General features: G+C 41.8%; 1 protein-coding gene across 4 annotated transcripts; it reads left to right on the top strand.

Annotated features, from left to right (window-relative positions):
- Nucleotides 1-962: 962 nt before the first annotated feature.
- Nucleotides 963-25,298, top strand: LOC139540174 (chaperone Ric-8B-like). 4 transcript variants are annotated; one of them, XR_011668110.1, is made up of 11 exons: nt 963-1,201; nt 1,945-1,992; nt 2,101-2,721; nt 4,731-4,825; nt 5,496-5,646; nt 6,464-6,562; nt 9,373-9,517; nt 15,676-15,820; nt 15,957-16,114; nt 16,344-16,463; nt 20,270-25,298. XR_011668110.1 is itself a non-coding variant. In XM_071343774.1 (10 exons), the coding sequence occupies exons 1-10, from the start codon at nt 1,022-1,024 to the stop codon at nt 20,376-20,378; spliced, it is 1,710 nt and encodes a 569-aa protein (XP_071199875.1). In that variant the 5' UTR covers nt 965-1,021; the 3' UTR covers nt 20,379-25,298. The 4 variants fall into 4 exon arrangements, 3 of the variants coding, with proteins under 3 accessions (XP_071199876.1, XP_071199875.1, XP_071199874.1); XM_071343774.1 differs by lacking the exon at nt 15,957-16,114 and having other exon boundaries at nt 965-1,201; nt 6,467-6,562; XM_071343773.1 differs by lacking the exon at nt 15,957-16,114 and having other exon boundaries at nt 965-1,201.
- Nucleotides 25,299-25,506: the final 208 nt, after the last annotated feature.

Raw genomic sequence — 25,506 nt, 5'->3', positions numbered from 1 at the left:
ATCTTCTTATTAAACATGTTGAACAATAACCGCGCTGCATTTTGGTCCTCTCCTTCATCCCAGGAAGAAAGCCGTGACAATGAGAAACAAAATACTCTGGTTAGGTATATATATATATATATACACTGCTCAAAAAAATAAAGGGAACACTTAAACAACACAATGTAACTCCAAGTCAATCACACTTCTGTGAAATCAAACTGTCCACTTAGGAAGCAACACTGATTGACAATACATTTCACATGCTGTTGTGCAAATGGAATAGACAAAAGGTGGAAATTATAGGCAATTAGCAAGACACCCCCAATGAAGGAGTGGTTCTGCAGGTGGTGACCACAGACCACTTCTCAGTTCCTATGCTTCCTGGCTGATGTTTTGGTCACTTTTGAATGCTGGCGGTGCTTTCACTCTAGTGGTAGCATGAGACGGAGTCTACAACCCACACAAGTGGCTCAGGTAGTGCAGCTCATCCAGGATGGCACATCAATGCGAGCTGTGGCAAGAAGGTTTGCTGTGTCTGTCAGCGTAGTGTCCAGAGCATGGAGGCGCTACCAGGAGACAGGGCTGACTTACCTAGTTAAATAAAATAAAATATGAAGCGCAGGAGCTTCCTGCTGGCATTTGTAGTCTTGCTGAGGTCTTCTCTGTTGCAAATTATCATTTTGGATTTTTAAGAGTAAATTGAGGCGTATATATTGATAAACCTTACCTTGTCTGAGAGAGAATTAAACGGTTAGCAAAACCTAAAGCCAAGGTAAGCCTACACCAAACACATACTTTATTTGAAGTATTTGTAAAATTCATTATGTGAAAAAAATTAATGTTGGAAAGACGATTGGAACCAATTCTGTTTGAATGCTAGGTTGTATAAGTATTATAACGAGTCCACTTTTGGGGGACTATAGGCGGATCACCGACCTTGCACGCTGTGCTCGCACGGTTTCGATGAGATTGTGACGTTACTGGTGAAAGTTGAAACAAGGAAGAAGGGTGTATGTAGCCGGAACCAGCTGTGTACTGTATGTCAGACGAATACGAAACAAATAGGGTGCTGCAAATTATTCAGAAACGTACTCTAACGTTACAATTCTTGAATTGTTATCGACATATTTTAAGAATGGATTTAAACAGTATCCTGTCTCAGCTCGAGACTAACAATGAAGAGGAAATTAAAAGGCTTTTGCACCAGTACAACGGAGAGGTGGGTGTAATTCTCCTGGCTTTGACGTCAACCAAAACAAAGTTATTAGCTAGCTCGCCAGCCATCTAAAAACGTTTACATAATCATAGCTGCTAAAATTAGTACTAAAACTATGTCTATCTAGAACTTTCATTTTGAAAGGCATCAACGAGTTTAAAACCTATTGCTGTGTTGCAGGAAGCATATTTTCATCCTGGCTAGCTGGGTTGCTAGCTAGGTAACGTTAGCTAGTGTTGTGGCCAAACATTGTATGGTATAACTTTCTAATCATGTACTGTAGTTAGCTATGCATACAATGACAGCATGCGTATATAATGAACAATTCTAGCTAGCTCCCATTTGGTGATAGCTATTGCTGCACTTCCTGCTGTAACTTGAGCTAGCTAGCTAGGTAGGTTTGCTAGCTAACGTCGTTAGCTGCTGTCACTGATAACCAGACCAGAGCCTAATGGCGATATACTTTGCATTACACTCGTATATCCTATCTAATGCACTCATACGTATAATCTGTCTGCACAAGCTATTTACTGTATCATAGAAACAAATGAATTCTATATAACATTTCTGAGAATATTTTAGTCATGCACAGATGAAGGTGACAAAGCATATTTAGCATATGCATTTGACTTTTCTCTCATTAGTACTTAACTTTGCTGACGTTACTGACATGGTACACAGCGAGGGAGACCTGCCAGGAACACTGAGTTTGTTTCAGCAAGACTAATGTATACTATCTTTTTCAGAATAGTCGCACATTCACCTTTGACCCAAAAGAGGAGGACCTACGAAGTGTAAGTAAACACTCTGCCTTGTCTGGTGCTTCACTTTCACTTATAGCCTAGATAATGCTTCTGCCCCCTGTGTGTTTTATGATGAACCAACCTTCTCTCACTGTGCAGAGGCTGTGTCAGGGTCTGCTGACTGTGCTGGGGAGGCAGGTTGGGTCCTGCTGCCAGAGCACCTGCCTGGAGACCCTTCGCATCCTGTCCCGGGACAAGCGGGTCCTGGGCCCTGTGGGCACCCGGGAGGGCATGCTGGTCCTGGCCGGGCTGGCTCGGCTGCAGGCTGGAGAGGAGGGAGGTGACAGTCTGCAAGAGGATGCCCAGACAGAGGAGGAAGAGAGAGTGGTGGTGGAGGCCCTTAAGTGCCTGTGTAACGTGGTGTTTAACAGCGTGGCAGCACAGCAGGTGGGTGCCGAAGTGCAGCTGGCACGTGGTCTGTGTGCCCGCATGCACGCCGCCCGTGCCGGGTGTCACGAGGTGGGCCTGTTCTCCCTGCGCCTGCTCTTCCTGCTCTCGGCTCTGCGGCCAGACGTCAGGGGGGGCCTCCAGAGGGAGCTGCATGCCGTGGGGCTCCTCACAGAGGTGCTGGAGCGTACCCTGGACCTACGCTGGGTGGGCCCCTACGAGGTGGCCCATCCAGGCCTCCAGGCCTTGCCTATCCCTGCTGAAGACAACGAGAGGGCCATGGAGGCCCTGAAAGCCTTGTTCAACCTCACGCTGTCTGACACTAGCGATGAGGTGAGTTACACTGTTACACCCTCTGTCTGTTACAGAATGTTTTTCTCCTTTTGGAGTTTTTTCCTTTTTAAAGAGGATATGTATGCTGTACTTGTAACATGGCAGTCACGTGGTCCTGTATGACTCAGTTGAAGGTATGCACACGACTGTAAGTCGCTTTGGATAAAAGCATCTGCTAAATGGCATTTATTATTATTATTATTATTATTATTATTATTCAGAGCTCAAAGAGGGCTAGACGCTGCAGCCATGAGCACGGCCTATAGTGTCACAGCATCACACAGCGTTTAGAGTTACTGCATAAACATACATTCTTTGCATCTCCTTGCATATGTTGAATTCAGCATTGAAGTCACCAAACTTTGCATGCTTTGGTTGAAGGCTATTATTTACAGATAGTTTAACAGCAAGACACTTGCCTTTACTGAGTGACATCCCTTAAATAGAAAGCCTTAACTAAGCCTGTGCAGCAATAAGAGGTTTATCAGCTATCTGACCTCGCTTAAGCTCCTTTGGCACCTTTACAGCTTTCTTGATTAGCCAGGGGGAGTTAATGAAATAATCGTATGTTGCTCACTCCCCTCAAAGCTCGCTCAGCCTATAATGTCACAGCATCACATCATGAAGCAGAGGGGCACATCCCGCTGCTAAATCAAATATATTAATCTGTCGGATCCGGTACTGAATGTCTATCGGTGATAATTTGACACGCAAAAAGTGTCATTGATATTTATTGATTTGCAAAGAGTTCTCTAATTCAGGCTGGTCAGGAGAGCTGCCTGCTTTAACTACTGGCTCGTATTGTGCCTCAAAGTGCTATTGGTCCAAATATGTTTTTCTCCATGTTAGTTGTTTTATTTTATTTTGCCTTTATTTAACTAGGCAAGTCAGTTAAGAACAAATTCTTATTTTCAATGACGGCCTAGGAACAGTGGGTTAACTGCCTGTTCAGGGGCAGAACGACAGATTTGTACCTTGTCAGCTCGGGGATTTGAAATTGCAACCTTTCGGTTACTAGTCCAACGCTCTAACCACTAGGCTACCCTGTGGATTTTCATGATTGGGACTGGTCACCCTTGCCTCTCACCATTGTAGCTGACATCTTGTTGAGTCCCTCCCATCCTATCGTTGGCAGAGAGGAAAAGGCGAAGCTAGAGGGATAACTGGGACCAAAATCTGTCTTCTGCAGCAGGTGGCGTTTTTGTTTAGTTTTTTTGCTCACCAAGCGAGGAGTTTTTGTATGGAGGTCAATGAGTGTCGAATTTGGTTAACAAAAAAATATGGCTTATTTGCTACGCATGGCTTATTAATCGAATAGAAATGTTGTAACGCTTAGGTTGTTACGAGTGTACTGATATAAGTAGGAACACGTGACATCCCGGCAACATTGAGAAAAAATGTGTGCCTGTTGTTCACACACGTATCTGCCCTCTCATTGGCTAGATTGGCTCCACCTGATCTTGCCTCCTCCCGACTACCTTCCATTTCTTTCCATTGTCAGAGCGGCCACTTGAGTATATGGTCAATATAATGGATAATCTGTGGCGTTGATCAGAAAATCCCTGTGTTTATCTCATGAGTCAATCCCACATGGTCATTTGCATGGAATGGAAAGCCTGTGCTCAGTGAGTCACAGCTCTTAGGTCTGACTTCCAGGTCCGGAAATCCATCTTTCCTCAATCTCTCCATAGTTAGTCTCTCCCTCTTTCTCCTTAATCTCGCTCTCTCTGTTCATGTCTTTTAATTAAAAAAAAAAACATTTTACCCCTATATTGGCATAATAAACGTTACCTAAATGATACAGGTTATGAGCTATGACCAATGTCTTCCTATGTGTTTTTTGTTGACATGACCGCCTCCCCTTCCCGGTTCTTCCATAGCTAATTTGATCCTTCTTACCCCTACCTGCTTAGTCCCTCCCATCCTTTTGTTTGAAGCAATGAAATACTTCCTTAATATGTGTATGTGACCAATAAAATTAGATTTGATTTACATCCTTCATTTGATAGGGTGGTGACCACCAGCTCCGCCTTGTCACCGCCATCATGCGCCATCTATTGATGCTAAAGACTCAGACAGAGGACAAAACAGAGGAAGCACACAGGTTGGCAACCCTTCTCCTCACTGCTCTCCACATAACAGGGCAAAACTGCATCCTGAAAGTACACATTCATCATTTGGTTTGTGTGAATTAATCACCATCCAATGATTACTCTCTTTAGTCAACAGTGACAGCATCCAGCTCATGAGAAAGTTAAAACTTTAAGCCAAGACTGTTTTTAGAAGTCATATGGCAGTATGTCTTTTCTGGACATCTCATTGATGCGAATTAACTACAAAGCTTTCTTTTGAAGGACATGCGAGAATGTAAAGAATGTGTCATGTAAAAGTGATTGATAATACTCCCTGTGGTCCTATGGATTATGTTGTTGTGTGCCTCTGGTCACGAGGTTAGCCCATTGTCCAGAATCCAAAGTAGACCTTAGGTCCTTGTCTGTTTAGACTGATGGAATGCCCTGTGGTCTTGACGCAAACACAACAATAAGAGGGATAACTACCCAAACGTGTCTTCATGCTAGATGAAAGTGCTTTTAACAAACAAGTAGTCTTTAAAAAGTTTCATGATTGGAAGAAAACAATGACATGGATGTAGCCTATTCTTAAGAACGAAACCATATTTATCATTTGTTAATCCTTCCTACATGCTATAACCAACAACTTAACCACTGTCCTTTCTCATTATTTTTCCTCATGTCTTCCTTCTTCTCCTCCAGCCACGCCATCAACCTGCTGAGTAACCTGCCAGTGTCATGTCTGGATGTGCTGATTGACTTGCCGGTCCAGGGGGGCCAGGAGGAGTACAGCGGGAAAAACATGGACGCTGTGGAGGTGCTACTGGACTTTATGGAGAAGAGGATAGACAAGGTAAGAACTGGTGGACCAGAGACATTGGGCGAATCCCTCCACTTAAGTCAAATGTTCACTTAAAGTCACTTACATTTTCACTGAGGCGGCAGGTAGCCTAGCGGTTAAGAGCATTGGGCCAGTAACCGAAAGGTTGCTGGTTCAAATTCCCGAGCTGACTAGGTAACAAATCTGTCTGTGCCCTTGTGCAAAGCACTTAACCCTAATTGCTCCTGTAAGCCGCTCTGGAAAAGAGCATCTGTTAAATAACTTAAATGTCTCTCACTGACATCAATGCACGTGTAAGTGAAAATTTGACTTCAGTGGAAGTTAGGATTCGCCCCATTGTGTGTGTTTGAGATATCAGACTACACAGAATCACTTATCTACAAACCAAGCCTTGCCGATTCTGCGTCTTTCTTCAAACTGATTGCTTGATCTCCGTGGCTGCTATTACAAACCATGCCAACACTTTTGCATTTCCTCTTGACCAACAAGTTAAACAAAACAATGTTTCAAGCCAAAGTAGAATTAACCTCAATGATGCAGTCCACCAGTGGCTTCTCACCCACCATTTAAGGAACTGACTATCTAACTGTTAGAGGCCATTCAGAAATTCATATGGCTGTTTATGTAGTAACGTCATTCTCTACTGAACAAGCCAATGAAATGATGCGGAAATCCTGGCCATCCTATTAGAAGCTGTCCACACAACATAGAAATTTAATTACTAATACATTCCTGAATAGTTATTTTGCTAATGGTCCACAATCCAACTGCTACAGTGCCTCTGTGGGCATGCCTGTCGTCACTCGCCTCATGTGTGTCTCATTCCAAGCAGGGTGCCAACTACAAAGAGGGGCTGACCCCAGTGCTCAGCCTGCTGACCGAGGGCTCCAGGTACCACAGGGAGATCCGCAGATACATCAAGACACAGGTAGGGTGCTGGAGCTAGAGGGGCCTTGAGTTTGAACATACACTTTATGGGCATGTTCTAATCTATCCTATCCTTATACATAAAAAGTGATGCAAAATTAAGATCTTCAAAATTAGTGAAACTACTTCATCAGTGTGAAATACATATATACAGAACAAAAATCTAAATGCAACATGTAAAGTGTCGGTTTCATGAGCTGAAATAAAAGATCCCAGAAATGTTCCATACCCACAAAAAGCACATTTCTCTCAGATTATTTGCACAAATTTGTTTACATGCCTGTTAGTGAGTGTCTCTCCTTTGTCAAGATAATCCATCCACCTGACAGGTGTGGCATATCAAGAAGCTAATTAAACAGCATGATCATTACACAGGTGCACCTTGTGCTGGGGGCAATAAAAGGCCACTCTAAAATGTGCAGTTTTGTCACACAACTCAATGCCATAGATGTCTAAAGTTGAGAGAGTATGCAATTGGCATGGTGACTGAAGGAATGTCCAACAGAGCTGTTGGACAGAGAATGTAATGTTCATTTCTCTACCATCCATAAGCCGCCTCCAACGTTGTTTTATAGCAGTCTGGTCCATCCTTGGTAGCAATTTCCAAACGCCTGAAGGTACCACATTCATCTGTACAAACAATAGTACGCAAGTATAAACACCATGCGACCACGCAGCCGTCATACCGCTCAGGAAGGAGACATGTTCTGTCTCCTAGAGATGAACGTACGTTGGTGCGAAAAGTACAAATCAATCCCAGAACAACAGCAAAGGACATTGTGAAGATGCTGGAGGGAACATGTGAAGATGCTGGAGGGAACAGGTACAAAAGTATCTATATCCACAGTAAAACGAGTCCTATATCGACATAACATGAAAGGCCGCTCAGCAAGGAAGAAGCCACTGCTCCAAAACCGCCATAAAAAAGCCAGACTACGGTTTGCAACTGCACATGAGGACAAAGATCGTCCTTTTTGGAGAAATGTCCTCTGGTCTGATGAAACAAAAATAGAACTGTTTGGCCATAATGACCATCGTTATGTTTTAAGGAAAAAGGGGGAGACTTGCAAGCCGCAGAACACCATCCCAACCACGGGGGTGAAGCACAGGGGTGGCAGCATCATGTTGTGGGGGAGCTTTGCTGCGGGAGGAACTGGTGCACTTCACAAAATAGAAAATTATGTGGATATATTGAAGCAACATCTCAAGACATCAGTCAGGAAGTTAAAGCTGGAGCAAGGAGGCCTACAAACCTGACTCAGTTACACCAGCTCTGTCAGGAGGAATGGGACAAAATTCACCCAACTTATTGTGGAAGGCTACCCAAAACGTTTGACCCAAGTTAAGCAATTTAAAGGCAATGCTACCAAATACTAATTGAGTGTATGTAAACTTCTGACCCACTGGGAATGTGATGAAAGAGATAAAAGCTGAAATAAATCATTCTCTCTACTATTATTCTGACATTTCACATTCTTAAAATAAAGTGGTGATCCTAAGACAGGGAATTTTTACTAGGATTAAATGTCAGGAATTGTGAAAAACTGAGCTTAAATGTATTTAGCTAAGGTGTATGTAAACTTCTGACTTCAACTGTACCAGGAGCTGTGCCAGGCCCACCACGTCTGTTGACTCATCCAGCTGTAACGCATAGAATTCACTGGCTTGTATGCAAAGCAGTAATTGTTTTAAAACATCTCCTGCCATGTCACTGATGTGTCGTGAAACAGTGTTTGAAGGCATTGTCTGTATATATTTTTTTGTGCCTTTTCCCCCAGCATTGTCCCAGCCATATTTGCGGCAGCAGGAAGAATGAAGTCCTTCACAATAGTATGGGGCTTGCCTGTCATAGCCACTCAGTAGCTCACCATATAAGATGCTTTTAGCCCCTTCTTATTAATGGTATGTGTTGCTTTTATACATGTCTTACTACTCGAAAGTCGTCTTAATTCTCGCTCAAACTCCAGTGGCTTATTTTTCAAATTGACATGTTTCGTTCTAAATGTCTGTGCAAGAGTGAAGGTTTCATTGAGTTGTGAGAGAGTACTTTTGCACATATAACACACTGTTGCTGAGGAAAGGCACTACTCCCAATATAAGTGAACCCCAAATCAATGTAGTTCTCATCATATTTGCGCCTCTTCGATGGTCCAACGTCTCTGTCTGTTTGGTGCTTTCCCGGGTAAGGGGACAGTAGCTCTTCAGCTGCATCATATTCACAACATATTCATCAGACATGTCACCCATTGAGCCTGTTTGGGATGCTCTGGATCGACGTGTATGACATCGTGTTCCAGTTCCCTCCAATATCCAGCAACTTCGCACAGCCTTTGAAGAGAAATGTGACAACATTCCATGGGCCACAATCAACAGACTGATCAACTCTATGTGAAAGAGATGTGTCGCGCTGCATGAGGCAAATGTTGGTCACAACAGATACTGACTGGTTTTCTGATCCATGTCCCTACTTTTTTTTTTATAGGTATCTGTGACTAACAGATGCATATCTGTATTCCCAGTCATGTGAAATCCATAGATTAGGGCCTAATGAATTTATTTAAATTAACTGATTTCCTTATATGAACTGTAGCTCAGTGAAATTGTTGCATTTATATTTTTGTTCAGTGTATTTATTTCACTTATTTTACAACATACCTTATAAAATCTGTCTAGATTACATTTCTTCTAACATATCCTCCAGCAGTGGCAGATGGATCATTAGCTGGCCTGATCACTCAGTTCACTAGTCTAGTGTACTACAGCGTTAATTTTCACTGTGGCTCTGCCCCCGTTGGCTGTATTTGTCTCCAGGTGCTGCCCCCGCTGAAGGAGGTCAAGGTCAGGCCGGAGATAGGGTCCACCGTTAGGAACAAGCTGGTGCGCCTCATGACCCATGTGGACATGGGCGTGAAGCAGAGCGCTGCAGAGTTCCTCTTCGTCCTCTGCAAAGAGAGTGGTGAGAGAGACACTGAGCAGGCTGTATGATAGGGATGTGCACGGTTATTCGAATAGCCGAACGGACGTTAGTATTCGAATACTTGTGTGAGTTCAGTTTTGCAGAATAAAAAATATATAATAATGATTTACCTATTTTAACACTGAAAAGGTTTTTTCTAAATTAAAATATTAATGTTACATACAGGGATATACCATTACATTTTAAAATGAATAATTTAAGAAAACGACAAACGTCATAGTTTTATGACGTGCGCACCGTAAATGTGTAGCTTGTTGTTTATGTTGGCCAATCAAAGCGGCAAAGATGCTTAATGTGTAGCAAGTGGAGTGACTGTTCACTTAATGCAATGCATGATGGAATAAAATAACGGAATTAAAAGTTAGCAAAAATGAGAAGGAGTAGGCTACAACAATTAACCAACAGGTAGGCTGTTGATTTAACTGAATGGGGTGGCGGAGAAAGTGCAGTATGTGGCCTCAATTATCCTGGCTAGCGATAGCTGGCTATCCTGGCTAGCGTTAGCTGGCTAGCTATAGCCGACTATCCTGGCTAGTGATAGCTGGCTGGCTATCCTTGCTATCGATAGCTGGCTATCCTGGCTATCGATAGCTGGCTATCCTACATCGAATGCGGTGTTTGTCAGACCATGGACATCCCACAAATTGGTCTTTTCACAAAATTGTCTGTAGGGTCCAAACGGTTTGGCCTATAAACTATTTATGACACCTCTATGGGAAGGTGAGACGTACATGTCGGTTGTTATGCTCTAGGACGCCTACAGGCCTCACAAGACTCATCTGAATGTCCCCTGGTACCAGTTGAAAAAATTAATGTAAGTATACAGTACCAGTCAAAAGTTTGGACACACTTACTCATTCAAGGGGTTTCTTTATTTTACTATTTTCTACATTGTAGAATAATAGTTTAGACATCAAAACTATGAAATAACACATGGAATCATGTAGTAACCAAAAAAGTGTTAAACAAATCCAAATATATTTTAGTAGCCACTATTTGCCTTGATGACAGCTTTGCACACTCTTGGCATTCTTTCAAGCAGCTTCATAAGGTAGTCACCTGGAATGCATTTCAATTAACAGGTGTGCCTTGTTAAAAAAGTTGATTTGTGGAATTTCTTTCCTTAATGTATTTGAGCCAATCAGTTGTTGTGACAAGGTAGGGGTGTATACAGAAGATAGCACTATTTGGTAAAAGACCAAGTCCATATTATGACAAGAACAGCTCAAATGTGACCCGTTTCAGGAAAATAGGCATATGTCGCGGGTCACTACTTCAGAGGAGAATTGTTTGAACGTCATTTCTTTAATTATCAAAATGTGTATTTTTTTTGCCAGGAATGCCTTCTCAAACTTGTGAACTTTCATGTGCCTTAATAACAAACCTGTATGCCATCTGTAAATACTAATACAATTGTTAATTTACGAGCCTAGTTGGTTTAGACACAGAAAAAGTGAGCAACCTTCCCGCTAGCCATGATTGGCTGAGATGAGTGGGCTGGACATGCCGAGAGATGATTTTGGATTGGTCTGCCATATAGCATGCTTTTGTCTATTTGAGCTATGTCTAGGTATGTCAGTATGTCTAGGTAATCCTGTCTAACACGGCTTTTAAAAAAAAACATGTATCTTGTATTAAAACTGCATAAGTGTTGCTCACCACATTCTGGAGGACTGAAATCAGTGGAATTTGAGTATGATAGCAAAGGAGATGGGAGAAAATACCTGTCTCCGGATTACATCTTCAAACTAAGGGCAACGATGGCATCTGACAGGAGACGCGTCCAACCATGAATGATGTATAGGGCTAAGATAGTCTAGCTAGCTACGTTTTCAGATATTACACGTTTCTAATTTTAACAGAGACATTTGCCTGGCTAGCTATAGCCTAATGTTAGCTAGCTAACATTGATTGGTTAGCTACCTGCAGATTCATGCAGGGTAGTAACGTCATGAGTTGTGATTATGGTTCATTGTTTACCTAGCTAGCTAGCTATGTAAAGTTAGCTGGCTGGCTCGCTAGCTAGCTAATGTTACGTGTATGACCTTATTTTTTGTATCTCAGAGCCATTTACTTAGCTAGCTATAGACTAATGTTAGCTAGCTAACATTGAACCTGGTTGGTTAGCTACCTGCAGATTCATGCAGGGTAGTAATGTCATGAGTAGGGATTATGGTTCATTACCAAGCTAGCGTGCTAGCTACAGGTCTTAATAAAAGACTCCACTATGCAAGTAACCATTTCGGGTGTGTTCGTAAATTCAGTCTGGCCATCTACTCCGATTTCAGAGCACTCTAGTCTGAGTGTGGCACAGAGCGCTGAATAACTGATGAATTTACAAACGCTCAACACCCGTTGAATATGACCGGTGTCAGTAAATGTCAGCAAAAAAGCGTAGTTAAATTGTTGCCAGCAGCACAGTTAGTCACCAGTGCTCTGAATAACATGAAAACAGCCTACCCAGCTCTGCTAGGGCGAGTAAAATGGTCAGAGTGGGGTGTTCTCTAGTTATGTGTCGAAGTAGCTTGCCAGTTAGCTTGGGTGCTTGACCGCTGTTGTGAGGTCAGAATGTTCGGATCAACCCTGCTCAACGCGAAACGTTCTGAACTTAAGAACGGACAATCTGACAGCACAGTTGCAGTCCCCAACGCTCTGGATAACATAACAGCCTAACCAGCTCTGCTAGGGTGAGTAATGTTCTGTGAGCTGTTCTCTCTCACTTAGATGTCTGGAAGTAGCTAGCAAGTTAGCTTGGATGCTTGACTGCTGCTGTTAGTACTTTCGGATCCACCCTTAAAGAGATGGGTGGGGCTAAAGCTTAAGAGGGTGTGAACGATGCTGAATGGGTGTAGACAAAGAAGGGCTCTCCAATAGTAGTAACAAAACATTCAAAGGCCATTTTCTCAAAAGTGAGTTTAAAAGTTAATTAACTTTCAAAGCAGAATAACTTTCCCATTGTTCATCAACTGTAGTGTATGATATACCATTTTGTAGCTCTGAGTCTCTACTTAAAAAGAAAAAGAAAATTGACCGATTTTGAGCCGGTCGTGCACAAATAAGCAAAGAGAAATGACAGTCCATCATTACTTTAAGACATGAAGGCCAGTCAATACGGAAAATTTCAAGAACTTTGAATATTTCTTCAAGTGCAGTTGCAAAAACCATCAAGCGCTATGATGAAGCTGGCTCTCATGAGGCTCACCACAGGAAAGGAAGACCCAGAGTTACCTCTGCTGCAGAGGATAAGTTCATTAGAGTGTCTAGCCTCAGAAATTGCAGCCCAAATAAATGCTTCACAGAGTTCAAGTAACAGACACATCTCAACATCAACTGTTCAGAGGAGACTGCGTGAATCAGGCCTTCATGGTCAAATTGCAAAACCACTACTAAAGAACACCAATAAGAAGAAGAGACTTGCATGGGCCAAGAAACACGAGCAATGGACATTAGACCGGTGGAAATCTGTCCTTTGGTCTAGATTTTTGGTTCGAATTGCTGTCTCTTTGTGAGACGCAGAGTAGGTGAACGGATGATCTCCACGTGTGGTTCCCACCGTGAAGCATGGAGGAGTGATTGTCTAGAGGTGCTTTGCTGGTGAAATTGTCTGATTTATTTAGAATTCAATTCACACTTAACCAGCATGGCTACCACAGCATTCTGCAGCAAGACGCCATTCCATCTGGTTTGTGCTTAGTCCCACTCTCATTTGTTTTTCAACAGGACAATGACCCGACACACCTCCAGGCGGTGTAAGGGCTATTTGACCAAGAAGGAGAGGGATGGAGTGCTGCATCACATGACCTGGCCTCCACAATCACCCGACCAACCCAATTGAGATGGTTTGGGATGAGTTGGACCGCAGAGTAAAGGAAAAGTAGCCAACAAGTGCTCAGCATATGTGGGAACTCCTTCAAAACTGTTGGAAAAGCATTCCAGGTGAAGCTGGTTGAGAGAATACCAAGAGTGTGCAAAGCTGTCATCAAGGCAACGAGTGGCTACTTTGAAGAATTTAAAATCTAATCCAATATTTTTTGGTTACTACATTATTCCATATATGTTATTTCATAGTTTTAATGTCTTCAACATTATTCTACAATGTAGAAAATAGTACAAATAAATAAAGTTAGAATAAAAAGGTATTCTAACTTTTGACTGGTACTGTGGAGACTGTTTAGTGGCAGAAATAAGGGGTTACAGACATGTAAAAAATAACATAATAATAACACATTTTTCCTGATCTTTCTTACCTCTCAGATATACAGTGAATTCGGAAACTATTCAGACCCTTTGACTTTTTCCACATTTTGTTATGTTACAGCCTTATTCTAAAATGGATTATATTGTTTTTCCCTCCTCAATCTACACACAATACCTCATAATGACAAAGCAGAAACAGGTTTTTCAACCAAAAAAATTACAAATGTAATAAAATTCAAAACTGAAATATCACATTTGGATAAGCATTCAGATCCTTTACTTTGTTGAAGCCCCTTTGGCAGCGATTACAGCCTTGAGTCTTCTTGGGTATGATACTACAAGCTTGGCACACCTATATTTGGGGAGTTTCTCCCATTCTTCTCTGCAGATACTCTCAAGCTCTGTCAGGTTGGATGGGGATTGTCGCTGCACAGCTATTTTCAGGTCTTTCCAGAGATGTTCGATCGGATTCAAGTCCGGGCTCTGGCAGGGCCACTCAAGGAGACTTGTCCCAAAACCACTCCTGTGTTGTCTTGGCTGTGTGCTTAGGGTAATTTTCCTGTTGGAAGGTGAACCTTCGCCCCAGTCTGAGGTCCTGAGTGCTCTGTAGCAGGTTTTCATCAAGGATTTCTCTCTGTACTTTACTCTGTTCATCTTTTCTCGTTCCTGACTAGCCTCCCAGTCCCTGACGCTGAAAAACATCGCTACAGTATGATGATGCCACCACCATGCTTCACCTTAGGGATGGTGCCAAGTTTCCTCCAGACGTGACGCTTGGCATTCAGGCCAAAGAGTTTGATCTTGGTTTCATTAGACCAGAGAATGTTTTTTTCTCATGGTCTGAGAGTCCTTTAGGGGCCTTTTGGCGAACTCCAAGTGGTCTGTCGTGCCTTTTACTGAAAGTGGCTTCCATCTGGCCACTCTACCATAAAGGCCTGATTTGGTGGCGGGCTGCAGAGATTTCTGTCCTTCTGGAAGGTTCTCCCATCTCCACAGAAGAACTCTGAAGCTCTGTCAGAGTGATCATCGGGTTCTTGGTCACCTCCCTGACCAAGGCCCTTCTCCGCTGATTGCTCAGTTTGGCCGGGCGGCCAGCTCTAGGAAGAGTTTTGGTGTTTCCAAACTTCTTCCATTTAAGAATGATGGAAGCCACTGTGTTCTTGGGGACCTTCAATGCTGCATAAATGTTTTTGTACTCTTCCCCACATCTGTGCCTCGACACAATCCTGTCTTGGCGCTCTACGGACAATTCCTTCGAACTCATGGCTTGGTTTTGCTCTGACATGCACTGTAAACTGTAGGACCTTATGTAAACAGTGCCTTTCCAAATCATGTCCAATCAATTGAATTTACCACAGGTGGACCCCAATCAAGTTGTAGAAACATTTCAAGGATAATCAATGGAAACAGGATGCACCTAAGCTCAATTTCGAGTCTCATTGCAAAGGATCTGAATACATATAAATAGTTTTTTTTTTTTTATATATATATATATATTTGTTTTAATTGGCAATCACTTTCAAGGGAAAACAAATATTTAATCTGTTTTAGAATAAGGCTGTAAGGTAAAAAAAAAATGGAAAAAGTCGATGGGTCTGAATACTTTCTGAATGCACTGTAGGACAGACACTTCGGTCCCACCCAAAAAAAATCAAAAGGAATTTTTTTCTGTTCCATGTAGTGAATGTGTTTCTATGGGCTAATGGCAGTAAGGCCAAGTAAAATGTATGAAACTCTATTTTATATACTTCAAGGGGTCTTAAAATTCTAAATCAAATACCAAAACTATCCTTGTTATGACAGTCTTTAAACGGTTTTTCGAATATCCAACAAATATTCATGATACTATTCGAATAGTGAAATTATTTCAAACCCCCATCCCTACATAAAGTACAGTTGTCCATCGTGTTGTACTGATTTCTCCCCCTCTAATCCTTCAGTGGACCACTTGTTGAAGTACACTGGGTACGGTAACGCAGCAGGACTCCTGGTAGCTCGAGGCCTGCTGGCAGGGGGGCGAGGAGAGACTCTGTACTCAGACGACGAAGACTCTGACACCGAAGAGTACAAATCGGCTAAACCTTTGTGAGTAGGCAAAAGCTTTGAATACATGACCATAGACTCGCATGCCTTGCTTTGAATTACTAAATGTATGGATTCAATGTTGGGTTGGCTTTAGGGTGTGTCATGGGAGTGCCACAACATTTATTTAATACAACAGAATCCATTGGACCAAGGGGTGTTTCATCAATCACTTTTACGTGACACCACTTAAGTGCGACTCTAGTGGCCAGGGCTGTTCGATGTTGGTTCTGGAGTGCACTTCTGGCTTTCATCCTCTCCTTCTAAAAAGGGACTTATTCAGACCTGGGACACCAGGTGAGTGCCATTATCTTCCAGGTATTAACAAAAAACAGAAGTGTTTTGGCCTTCCAGAATTGAACAGCCCTGCGTTCTAGCCAAACATTCAGGACAGTCAAGCATTGGGTCATTTTCACCATCATTATTAGGCTGTTATTGTAAATAAGAATTTGTTCTTAACTGACTTCTTAACTGACTAGGTTACACATATTACGTCTTCTCTCTGTCCTATCTCTGTCTGTCTCAGCATCAACCCCATCACGGGTCACGTGGAGGAGCCCATGCCTAACCCCATCGAAGACATGACTGAGGAGCAGAAAGAGTATGAGGCCCAGAAACTGGTCAACATGTTTGACAAGTTGTCAAGGTAAACCAACCACCACACAACCTCATCATGTATGAATGCAACAACAACTGTGTTTGCCAGCAGTGTTTCTATTCATTGTAACCCTCAATGCCAGATTATTAACCTTTCTGAATTATATAGCTTTGTATCCTGTTTGAATGATTCCCTATGGCTTATTATTTGTCCCCCTGAACCTGAACGTCTGCTGTCTTCATTCATACTGGCCTTTCCTTAGCAAGCAGCACCTAGCGCTACTCAGAGAATGATGTGGATGCGACACTGAGCGCGCTCCCTGCCAACCATTTCATTTGAGGAAGAATCTCCTGCCGTTAGCCCCGGTGCTCAATTAGGCCCCGGCCATACCACCTCGGCCGCCGCTGCATTCAGCTCGAGTCAATGGAAGCCGCCGCCGTTGGCGTGCCGCTGCTGCATCATTACCAGAACGCCGTTAATTAGCGTCCTAATTGGCCCACACTATGGGGTCGGAAGCCCTCGGCTCCTTTCTACTCCTTTATGTGGTACTTTATGTCAGGGTTTTTAATAATGTGTCTACTTCCCTTTATTCACCTTTCTCCTCATTCAGCCCACGAGCCAAACAGTGTACGCTAACTGACAGGGGAGTAGGACTGAGACATAGGCACAATTAGAGAGAAGAGGCATTGGTTTTGGGGTGGAGGGGTGAATATGTTTACAGACACAAGAAAAGCTGATGTTGTCATTGTTCAGCCACAGAGAGGGGGTTGAGTCGTAATGAGACGCGTGTGCCTGTCTACAAGAGGCTGAATCCTTTCCTCTGAAGCCAGATCCTCCTCCTGTAACCCTCCAGCTCTCTATTCTGCTGTGTCGGTCGGTGTCAAGTAGACATGGTGAAAGGGAGAGGGTGATGACACAGGTTTTATCACAAATGGCACCCTATTCCCTATATAGTGGAGTACTTTTCACCAGAGCTGGGACTATATAGGGAATAGGGTGCCATTTGTGATGCAACCACAGTCGCTAGCTGCTGCCCTTCCTATCCAACATGCCACGATGGGCTCTCAGGAGATGGCTCAGGGCCCTGCAAGAATGTGCTTCCCCTCGCAGCTTACCTGCTCCTCCAATTAGCACATGCTCTGAATCTGACCCCCTACACAAACCATATCTGGGTCCTCAGCCTGGGTCCTCAGATCCTGCAGAGTGGGGAACAGGACAGGATGCACCATGGGATTAATTGGTAGAACGGACTACAATGTAGGAGTGTTGTCAGTGAGTGGGTGTTTTTTTTCTTCTTCTCTAGACTCATTATCTTGTTTTTCACCCTGTTAGAACTTATTATATCTTTATAAAACCCATCTCTGGTTGATGTGATTGGAATTGGCTTGGGACAGGTGGATGGCTGAATGGCTCTCTCTGTCTGGAGATACTGAAGTGTCCTGAAGGAGGCTAAACCTCAAAAACGTATCTGTCAACACCACCCCATAACCGTTAACCTGCCATCTTTCCGTCATAGCCTGCCATATACAGTACACAATCAATGTCTCACTAAAAATCCTTCTTTAACCTGTCTCATCCCCTTCATCTACATTGATTGAAGTGGATTTAACAGGTGATTTAACATAGCATTCACCTGGTCAATCTATGTCACGGAAAGTGCAAGTGTTTCTAATATTTTTTGTTCTTGGTTATTGTTGATGGTTTCATTACGCATTTGATAGAGGATGTGGCACCGTGAAACAGGGTTGTGCGTAGTCGTCAGAACTCGCCCCAGCCTACGTATCTTTTTTTTTATAAAAACAAATGATTTAGTGCTTTTCACTGAAAGGACATGAGATAAGATCTTCAAATTTCCTTTATGCCGTATTCATACCGCACAATCATATTACATGGCTCACCTCCAAGTCTTCTTTATCATAGTCCTCCTCCAGAGCTTTACTGTTTTTTGGGGGGGAGGAACCAGGAATGAGGAGTTATGTTAATTTGTGTTTGAATTGTGCAAATGAATGCAAATGTAGCCATGGTTTTAAGACTTTGATTGGCTAATTCTGTGATAACACATCTGAGAGGGAGCTGGTGGCACACAGTGCAGATATAATTGGATTAGGATAGAGGGCCTGGTGTGGCTTTGAGGAGATTACACAGAGCACTGATCCTGTAATTAAACTGACCCACAGAGGAGAGCGTGGAAGGGGAGATGACCAACAATAAGAGTTTGTGTGTGTGTTCACATGTGTTTGAGTGAATGAAGGGGGGACGGGTCATCATCCAGGGTTCTTGAGCGCCAGATGTAAGAAAAGACGTGCCACCACCACTCAACAACGGGCCTCTTTAGAAGGTGTAGAATGCGTGACACAAAGGGTTTTGAGGTTCAAAACAGCGCAGGTGGAATGTGGCAGCAACAGATTGGTCTACCAAATGAAACATGTGGGCCTTGTACACTATTGTGTCAAATGTTGAAGGAGAATATTTCTGAATCTATACACTGGGACTAAGCATCTGCTAAATTACCAACATGTTCTATATGCTTCTTGTTCGGTTCCATTACAGGTTGTTATCAATAAAACGTTACAATACAGTGTAGAGTGTTCGATTTGGCTGCTGTGGGGCAAGGAGACCCCCAGCTCCGCTAAAACCATTGACCACTGCATGCCACTGCATGCCGTTTAAAGACAATGTTATTAAATAAATGTTATAACTATTTGGTTTTAATATCAACACCTCTTGAAGAGCATAGTCAGAACTACACATTTTATTTTATTCCACATTTAGCTCTATCAGTTATACAGCAAGTAACTGAATGCTTTTCATTATCAATTATTTTCAGATACGTGAGGGTAGCCTATCCATTTGGCATGGAGCTCGCTAGCTAAGCAAACGTGCCATTTAGCTTGTTTCATCAGAGATCAGACCTTTTGGAAAGACCTTGACATCGGCAAGTCCTCATCCTGGTAGTTGTCAGTCAGACTACTGTCATCACCACTATAGATAGCAAGCTAAAATAGCCATCTAGTTTATCCCCTGAAAGTTAGCATGTTAACTAGCCATATTGACATGATCAGTTATTAGCTAGATATACAATTTGTGATTAAACACTCTTAAAAACATTGAAATGGGATAATGTTAGCTAACTTCGCTAGGTAGGTTGGAGAAAAAATTATATTAGGTCTACTTACCACTATGTTAAGACAACTTTACTAAATTTCTACCGGTAGCTTGCAAAGTAAACATTATCAGCTAACAGTACATCGGCAAATGCGCCTTTCTCCTGCTTGACAGGCATCCTGGGGTGCATTCTCTTCTCAACCTTGAGTGACTGTGAGACATCTTCTGGGTTGTAACATGTTTGTTTTCCTCTGCACTCCCCCTGGTCTTTGTTGGTGATTATTTGTTTTATCCTGCTGTGATGTCCAAACTGTGTGTTGTGAATATCACAAAGTATTATTCTTGTTTCTAACAGGGGTTGTGCTAAATTTGAATAGAATATAGTCAATTCAGGAAGTGATTTGAATTTAAAATTAAGAAATGTAAAATGTTTTGAAATAGCTTCTACTTTTCAGTTTATTGAGAAGTCATTGAAAATAAATTACCTTTCAATTATTGAATTTTAATTTTTGTTTACTTCCTGAATTACTACCTTCAATTCAAGTTGAGCCCAACCGTGGTTTCTAATCACCATCAAACACGGTTCTCCCGACCAGGGTAGATTAAATTTTGAAATGGAAAATTAAAACAAGTGTTTCTTATTGGACACGTTCAGGTAGTCCCGGCCTGTTTCAGTTTGTTTTCTTCTGTTTAGTGCCAAGTGAATACGACCCAGTTGTGATGTTTGTATCTGTTTTTGTGCTCCACAGGCAGCAGTTGATCAGACCGATGGGGGTGAGGAGGGACGGCACACTGGCACCCCTAGAGGAGGCTCTTAGACAGCCCACGGCTGACAGCTGCAGCTCAGACTCAGACTAGAGCCACTACGACACAGATCGGACCACCCTATACAGTGCCCTCAGAAAGTATTCATACCCTTTTACTTATTCAACATTTAGTTGTTACAGCCTGAATTCAAAATGGATTGAATATAATTTATTTTTCAACGAGCTACACACAAAACCCCATAATGACAAAGTGAAATAAAGGTTCTTAACATTTTTGAAAATTTATTGAAAATACATTAATATTTCATTTACATAAGTATTCACACCCCTGAGTCAATACATGTTATAATCACCTTTGGCAGCAATTACAGCTGTCTCTAAGAGCTTTGCACACCTGGATTGTACAACATTTTCCCATTTATCCTTTTCAAAATTGTTCAAGCTCTGTCAAATTGGTTGTTGATCATTACTAGACAACAATTTTCAAGTATTGCCATAGATTTTCAAGCAGCTTTAAGTCAAAACTGTAACTCTGCCACTCGGGAACATTCACTGTCTTCTTGGTAAGCAACTCCAGTGTAGATTTGGCCTTGTGTTTTAGGTTATTGTGGAAAGCAGACTGAGCCAGGTTTTTCTCTGGGATTTTGTCTGTGCTGAGGTCCATTCTGTTTCTTTTTATCATGGACAACTCCCCAGTCCTTAACGATTACAAACATACCCATAACATGATGCAGACACCACTCTGCTTGAAAATATGGAGTGTTACTCAGTAATGTGTTGTATTGGATTTGCCCCAGACAAACAGTGAATTGCTTAGCCACATTTTTTTGCAGTTATACTTTAGTGCCTTGTTAAGCACATTCTTACATCTGAACTGGTTAAGGCTTGAATACTTATTGACTCAAGACATTTCAGCTTTTCATTTTTATTTCATTTGTAAGAATTCAGGAAAACATAATTCCACTTTGACATTATGGAGTATTGTGTGTATGTCTGCCATTTGACCAAAAAAATCTAAATGTAATCCATTTTAAATTCAGGCTCTAACAAAGAAAAAGTGGTGTGATTACTTTCTGAAGGCACTGTACCTACAGTAGGCTGTGTCCAGCGCAGAGGTCTCCCTCACTTGCTGTCTGTCTTCCTCTGTCTGTCAGAGACTGAAGGGGCCTCACCCTTTCTCCATAAGCTGTTCTGTTCTCTAAAGCTGACTTGAGCCTGACTTGATTCAACGAAAAAGCTGATTTTTAAGCCTGAATTGATACGACACAGGAAAGGATAGGGTTAGGGTCGAGCACATCCTCCCGACCACAGCATTGTTACTACTTTAATGTTTAGTTTGACTTTTTTTTATGAACCATTTCGCTGCTCATGCCTCTCAAATTTGATAGAATGAAAGATAGCTCTTAATCAAATTGCTGTAGAGATGTGAATCACTAAAAGCATGGTTGGCGGGGTGGGGTTTGGCCAAATTGTAATTGAATTTGGATAGGAAATCATTCCTTAGATATATAAATATGTTGGTTTTGTTCTTTATATGTTGAACGTGTGACTATGTATTAGGATGAGTGCTCACAGAATAAGTCGTAAAAGAACGCATGCGTGCGTGTGTGTGTATATACAGTACCAGTCAAAAGTTTGGACACCTACTCATTGAAGGGTTTTACTTTATTTTTACTATTTTTCTAGATTGTTTAATAATAGTGAAGACATCATAACTATGAAATAACACATATGGAATCATGTAGTAACCAAAAGTGTTCAACAAATCCAAATATGAGATTCTTCAAAATAGCCATCCTTTGCTTTGACTAAGGCTTTGCAAACTCTTGGAATTCTCTCAACCAGCTTCACCTGGAATGCTTTTCCAACAGTCTTGAAGGAGTTCCCACATATGCTGAGCACTTGTTGGCTGCTTTTCCTTCACTCTGCGGTCCAACTCATCCCAAACCATCTCAGTTGGGTTGAGGTCGGGTGATTACGACATGATTCCATATGTGTTATTTCATAGTTTTGAGGTCTTCACTATTGTTCTACAATGTAGAAAATAGGAAAAATAAGGAAAAACCCTTGAACGAGTAGGTCTGTCCAAACTTTTGACTGGTAGTGTCTTTGTATGTGTATACATACACTACAGTTCAAAAGTTTGGGGTCACTTAGAAATGTCCTTGTTTTTGAAGGAAAAGCACATTCTTGTCCATTAAAATAACGTCAAATTGATCAGAAATACAGTGTAGACATTGTTGTAGAAGACTATTGTAGCTGGAAAAGGCTGAGTTTTAATGGAATATCTACATAGGCGTACAGAGGCCCATTATCAGCAACCATCACTCCTGTGTTCCATACATACACACACATTTGGAAAATATTCAGACCTCTTGACTTTTTTCACATGTTGTTACATTACAGTCTTATTCTAGATTTTTTTTTTTTTTTATTCCCTCTTCAATCTACACACAATACCCCATAATGACAAAGCAAAAACAGGTTTTTAGAAATGTTTGCAAATGTATAAAGAAAACGGAAATATCACATTTACGTAAGTATTCAGGCCCTTCACTCAGTACCTTTGGCAGCGATTACAACCGAGTTTTCTTGGGTATGACGCTACAAGCTTAGTACACCTTTATTTGGGGAGTTTCTGCCATTGTTCTCTGCAGATCTTCTCAAGCTCTTTCAGGTTGGATGGGGAGCGTTGCTACACAGCTATTTTCAGGTTTCTCCAAAGATGTTCGAACGGGTTCAAGTCCGGGCTCTGGCTGGGCCACTCAAGGACATTCAGAGACTTGTCCCGAAACCACTCCTGTGTTGTCTTGGCTGTGTGCTTAGGGTCGTTGTCCTCTTGGAAGGTGAACCTTCGCTCCAGTCTGAGGTCCTGAGCACTCTGGAGCAGGTTTTCATCAAGGTTCTCTCTGTACTTTGCTCCAGTCATTTTTGCCTTGATCCTGACTAGTATCTCAGTCCCTACCCCTGAAAAGTGGTTTCCATCTGGCCACTACCATAAAGGCCAGATTGGTGGAGTACTGCAAAGACGGTTGTCCTTCTGGAAGGTTTTCCCATCTCCACAGAGGAACTATGGAGCTCTGTCAAAGTGACCATCGGGTTCTTGGTCACCTCACTGACCAAGGCCCTTCTCCCCCGATTGCTCAGTTTGGCCGGGAAGCCAGTATGTAAATGAGATATCTGTATTTCATTTGCCAAAATGTCTTAAAACATGTTTTCACTTTGTCATTAAGGGGTATTGTGCGTAGATAGGTGACAATTGTAAAAACTGTGTCCATTTTGAATTCCACAACAAAATGTGGAATAAGTAGGAATACTTTCTGTATACAGTGCATTTGGAAAGAGTTCAGCCCCTTCACTTTTTCCACATTTTGTTACATTACAGCCTTATTCTAAAATGGTTTAAATAAATAAAAATCCTCAATCTACACACAATTCCCCGTAATGAAAAAGGGAAAACTGGTTTTTAGAATTTTTTGCAAATTTAAAGATTAAAAAACAGAAATACATTATTTACATAAGTATTCACACCCCTGAGTCAATACATGCTACAATCACTTTTGGCAGCAATTACAGCTGTGAGTCTTTCTGTGTAAGTCTAAGAGCTTTGCACACCTGGATTGTATAATATTTGCACATTATTCTTCGAGTTCTGTCAAGTTGGTTGTTGATAATTGCTAGACATTTCCAAGCCAATTTATGTCAAAACTATTTAGGCCACTCAGGAACATTCAATATCGTCTTGGTAATTAGTTCCAGTGTATATTTGACCTTTGTGATTTAGGTTATTGTCCTGCTGAAAAGGTAAATTCTTCTCTGTCTTGTGGAAAGCAGACTTAACCAGGTTTTACATTCGTATTTTGCCTGTACTTAGCTCCATTCCATCAATTTTTTTTATCCTGTAAAACTCCCCAGTCCTTAACGATTACAACCATACCCATAACATGATGTAGCAGGATTTGCCTCAACCAACACTTTATATTCAGGACAAAAAGTGAATTGCTTAGCCACATTTTTTGCAGTATTACTTTTGTGCCTTGTTGCAAACAGGATGCATGTTATCCTCTTCAGGCTTCCTTTTCACTCTGTCAATTAGGCCACTACAATGTTGTTGATCCGTCCTCAGTTTTCTCCTATCACAGCCATTAATCTGTAACGGTTTTAAAGTCACCATTGGCCTCATGGCGAAATCCCTGAGCGGTTACCTTCCTCTCCAGCGACAGAGTTAGGAAGAACGTCTGTTTCTTTGTAGTGACTGGGTGTATTGCTACACCATCCAAAGTGTATTTAATAACTTCACCATGCACAAAGGGATATTATATATATTTTTTACACTCATCTACCAATAGGTGGCCTTCATTGCGAGCCACTGGAAAACCTCCCTGGTCTTTGTGGTTGAATCTGTGTTTGAAATTCACTGCTCGACCTGGGGCCTCACAGGTAATTGTATGTGTGGGGTACAGAGATGAGGTAGTCATTTAAAAATCATATTAAACACTATTACTGCACCCAGAATGCATCCATGCAACTTATGTGACTTGTTAAGCACACTTTTACTCCTGAACTTAGGCTTGCCATAACAGGGGTTGAATACTTATTGACTCAAGACATTTCAGCATTATTTTTAATTACATTTCTAAAAATGTCTAAAAACATAATTCCACTGACAATATGGGGTATTGTGTGTAGTAGGCCAATGATACAAAATCAATGTAATCCATTTTAAATTCAGGCTGTAACACAACAAAATGTGGAAAAAGTCAAGGGGTATGAATACTTTCTGAAAGCACTGTATATTCCTCTGGTGGGCGATAAGTACTTGGATGGTTTCTGCCTTACCCATTGGGAACACTTGACATTCAGAAATGTTTATTAAAATGACTGTTTTCTAAATGTAACTTTCATTAGGCAATTCCGCATGGCATTAAAACGATAGAAAAAAATATTTTGAAGACGCAATGGATTTTATATATGTGTAATCTACTGATAAATAGATACTGAGTTACATTTCCTTGAATATTGCATATTTAATAGATGCATAGGCCTTCTGTACCGGTCGTCGAGTTTATAATTTTGTTGACCATCACTCCATTTGAAGAAAATGGCATGGTTGAGGTATGGTTCTTTGGTTAGTGCACAGCAGCACTGTCTCTAGTGTGTCCCTTAGAATATTCTTTCTGGCAATCATGGCATGTGTGAAGGAGAGTATTCCTTTAGCT

Source organism: Salvelinus alpinus, chromosome 15 (assembly GCF_045679555.1).
Source record: "Salvelinus alpinus chromosome 15, SLU_Salpinus.1, whole genome shotgun sequence".
In the NCBI taxonomy this organism is placed as follows: domain Eukaryota; kingdom Metazoa; phylum Chordata; class Actinopteri; order Salmoniformes; family Salmonidae; genus Salvelinus; species Salvelinus alpinus.
This window is presented reverse-complemented; position numbering and strand designations above follow the sequence as displayed.

Bases quoted from the DNA above. Each gene is read 5' to 3' on its own strand.
- LOC139540174 (XM_071343773.1), top strand. From the start codon at position 1,022: ATGTCAGACGAATACGAAACAAATAGGGTGCTGCAAATTATTCAGAAA. The intron at 4,826-5,495 runs GTTGGCAACCCT...CTTCTCCTCCAG, and splicing joins AAAACAGAGGAAGCACACAG to CCACGCCATCAACCTGCTGA. The intron at 9,518-15,675 runs GTGAGAGAGACA...CTAATCCTTCAG, and splicing joins CGTCCTCTGCAAAGAGAGTG to TGGACCACTTGTTGAAGTAC.